At 38.6% G+C, this 3,538-nt stretch overlaps 2 protein-coding genes and 1 non-coding gene across 3 annotated transcripts in view; 1 reads left to right on the top strand and 2 right to left on the bottom strand.

Annotated features, from left to right (window-relative positions):
* Positions 1 to 2,424, bottom strand: part of LOC107693264 (histone-lysine N-methyltransferase 2B-like) — a 35,291-nt gene extending 32,867 nt beyond the window's left edge. Inside the window, exon 1 of the mRNA XM_016492571.1 lies at positions 2,134 to 2,424. Coding sequence (XP_016348057.1) covers positions 2,134 to 2,424 — 291 coding nt within the window. The remainder of the gene's footprint in view (positions 1 to 2,133) is intronic.
* A 70-nt stretch (positions 2,425 to 2,494) lies between these two features.
* trnam-cau (transfer RNA methionine (anticodon CAU)) lies at positions 2,495 to 2,567 on the top strand. Its single transcript has one exon. It is a non-coding gene; the product is annotated as a tRNA-Met (tRNA).
* A 38-nt stretch (positions 2,568 to 2,605) lies between these two features.
* The window catches only part of LOC107693263 (uncharacterized), a 3,960-nt gene continuing 3,027 nt past the window's right edge, over positions 2,606 to 3,538 (bottom strand). Inside the window, exons 3-4 of the mRNA XM_016492570.1 lie at positions 2,833 to 3,016; positions 2,606 to 2,753 (exon numbers count right to left, since the gene is read on the bottom strand). Of these exons, the coding sequence (XP_016348056.1) occupies positions 2,606 to 2,753; positions 2,833 to 3,016 (332 nt within the window). The remainder of the gene's footprint in view (positions 2,754 to 2,832; positions 3,017 to 3,538) is intronic.

Here is a 3,538-nt window from a genome sequence, read left to right as displayed (position 1 = left end):
TTCGGTGTATGATAGAGTAAACAGTAATAGCACGTGCAGCGGCATCTCCCCTGGGTCCTAATGCCCGTTTGATAAGGAGTTTTAATTCCGTAGGGGGCGCTGTTGGCCTACTTTTAATGAAATGAAAGTAAAATACACAAATAACATTTAGACTGTGTTTCTGATTAAATAAAGCAGTAATTGATGTCATAAAATCATGAGTATGTTTTGATTTAAAGTAGTGGTCGACCGATATATCGCCAAGGCCGATATTTGGCATTTTTCAAATATTGGCATCGGCCAATACGTTTTTCTGTTTGGCCGATTTGTTAGAGGCTGGACTTTTATTTTGATGGCGCTGAGAACGGCAGCGCCTGAGCGCATTAAAATAAAATGTTATGGTTACTACTGCATCTTTCTGAAAAAAATGCAGCGATTTATACATAGTTTATTTATAGTTATTTTCAAAGCTTCAATGTACTGTCATTATAAAAGAACTTTATTATTGTTTATTTAATTCTAACAAACAAGTTATTTACTAACCAAATTTAGTAAATTTGCTTATAATTTCCACACAGTAGAGACTTGGTGTTGTTTCCAAAAAAAAGGAAATATATCGGTATCGGCTATCTGCCAAAAAGAGTTGAAAAATATCGGCATATCTGCAAAAATCCAATATCGTGCATCCCTAGTTAATAACATTTCAAGATTATAACATTTACAGGACAGAAGCAATTTTACTTTATTATCCATAGACAATTTTTTTCCTGAAAAATTATGTTAAAACATAAGCATAAAATATTGAGCCTGGTCTTTTGAGGAATGTTCATTTGTACATCTCTAAATCATCACTGTATTGCATTGTACACAAGTGGAGCTTGAAGAGAGCTTTGATCATAAAACTATAAGCATTTACATATCACCTTACTAAGATATTGACTGACAACTCAGTTTTCAGTTATACAGATCTAAAAAAATTCACTGATTTAAATTACAAGCTATCAGAATTCCATCTAACTTTTTGCCACGTAAATAACATCTGCAACAAATTTTATTGAGCCTGGTCTTTTGAGGAATGTTCATTTGTACATCTCTAAATCATCACTGTATTGCATTGTACACAAGTGGAGCTTGAAGAGAGCTTTGATCATAAAACTATAAGCATTTACATATCACCTTACTAAGATATTGACTGACAACTCAGTTTTCAGTTATACAGATCTAAAAAAAATTCACTGATTTCAATTACAAGCTATCAGAATTCCATCTAACTTTTTGCCATGTAAATAACATCTGCAACAAATTTCAAGTTTTTTTGTCTCTTCTAATATGAGCCATAAAAACCTGACGTATCAAATATGATACAAAACATATGCAAGCTTTTCTAGATTTCTATTTAAAGTATTATTTCATATGTCAGGCTTTACTTGGTTAATCTCTTATTTAACAATTAAAAGTGGACAAAAAGCACTCGGACACTTGAGTACATACAATTCAAATTAAGCAGTTCTTATTGTACTAAACGTTTTACTGAATGAAAATGAAGTTGAACAACGCTTATAGCACATCGTGACTGATTAACAAGATTACTATGAAGCAATTAACTTTAACAGCTAGCTGACGGATGTAGGTTATTTTTTAGAAACATTACATATTTAACCATACAAAGACGATGCCCGACAGAATGCATAAACAATAACTGTATCATATTCCGGATGAACGCCACGCCTCCCAAACATTTGAACTAAATATGTAACAAATACTATCGATTGAGAAAAACCGACATAATGTCAGCAACACTGACATTAAATCCCAAAGCCTACAACTTTACACAAACTCCCTTAAAACTAATCAGCGGACACCACGCCGTCACTGAACCGCAAACAATCCCAGTAGCCACGGCAACACCGCCAACCGGAGTTAAACACCCGCCACGAGAGCTCAACAGCCCGGCAAAAGCCCAAGATACGACTGGCGTCTCTTTAAACGCTTTACAGAGACTACATCTCTGTAATCCGTGAAGTTTACGATCGTGCCGCTATGATCAGGTGGCTGCATCTCTGCAGGAACTGACCCCAGCAACTCAGCCACAAGCTGATGATGCACTTTCCGCGCATTAGTACTGTAACGTTATTTCTCTAGACGAACGCTCACCTCATCGCTCCCGCTCGTGCAGAATCCCGCCTCGCGCTGGCGCCGGTGTTTTTCCGCCAGCCCGAGCAAGCACGACAGTGACGGATCCTCTCTCAGCGTAGCTCTAACGCCGACGGGCCTCGGCCCTTCTCTGTCTTCAGCAGCCCTCACCCGACCGACGTGAAAGCGTTTCTCCGTCTTCAGCAGGCTCCGAGACGTCCATGGCCGACCTGGGAAACGGCAGCGAACGGTGGCGGAGGTGTTTACGGTCGCTACAACAGCCGAGGCTGGTAATCCGCCTCCTGCTGCCATGTAATAAGTTTTGAAAAATGTATTGGTCCGCGTATTTTTCCCAGAAGCCTTTGCAAGACTTGTCGTCAGAGCCTCGTTGGCGCAGTTGGCAGCGCGTCAGTCTCATAATCTGAAGGTCGTGAGTTCGAGCCTCACACGGGGCAAGGCAACGTTTTAACTTCTGTAAATAGTAAAAATCTTCTTATGTAAAAAAGTAAATTACAAAGCTTGTCTGTACTTCAAATATAGAAGTGACAGAAAGCTCGCAGAGAAATCCTATCAAAGGAAATATATAATTAGTGATTGGAGGAAAGAGATCTTCCCCCTGAAACTGAGCACCTCGGCTTGTCCTGGAAAAGATTGAACGACTCACATTAATATTTTTAAAGTGCCTCTTGGAAATACCAAGCTGAAGTATATTTTGCATACATCAATGGAGAAGCTTCTATGGGTTGATGTGCGATTGTCCAATCCCCATTGTCCTCTAGTTTGCAGCAGCCCTCACTTTTAGCCACTTGGACGTCAGTGGTTTCCATCTGTCTAATGATAAATCTACTGTCCTGGATTGCTTTGCCAGTCTGATGGTACAGGTACTCTAACCCAATCAGTTCACCTGAAAATGAGTTGAAGATCAATGCACTTGAAATCAAAACATGCAATCAAAATGTAACCATGTTTTATTAAATGGATAGTTCACATAAATATGAAAATTCTGTCATAATTAGGCATTCTCATGTCATTATAAAATTTCTTTCTTGTGTGAAACACAAAAGAAGCCATTTTTAAGAATGTTGGTTACCAACCAAGTTTTGGTGACAATTACGTTCAGTGTCATTATTGTTAACAAAAAAACTAAAGGCTGAAATATATAGAACACAAATTAAGATATTTTTGATGAATTCTGAGAGCTTTCTGAACCTCTCATCCGCGTGACGCAGCTGACACACAACAGCATACGTTGTTTACGTTCAGTGGATACTCTCAAAAATGGCGCCAGGGTGACGCGGAGGAGACCAATTGTTAAAGTCGTTGTTTTTATTTTCTTTGTGCACAAAAAGTAATCTTGTAGCTTCGTAAAATTACGGTTGAATTCCTGATGTCACATGGATTATTTTACCGATGTCCTTGCTACGTT

This window comes from Sinocyclocheilus anshuiensis, unplaced genomic scaffold, assembly GCF_001515605.1.
Source record: "Sinocyclocheilus anshuiensis isolate Anshui unplaced genomic scaffold, SAMN03320099.WGS_v1.1 scaffold566, whole genome shotgun sequence".
NCBI lineage: Eukaryota > Metazoa > Chordata > Actinopteri > Cypriniformes > Cyprinidae > Sinocyclocheilus > Sinocyclocheilus anshuiensis.
Note: the sequence above shows the minus strand (reverse complement) of the source record. Positions and strands in the feature narration are given on the sequence as shown.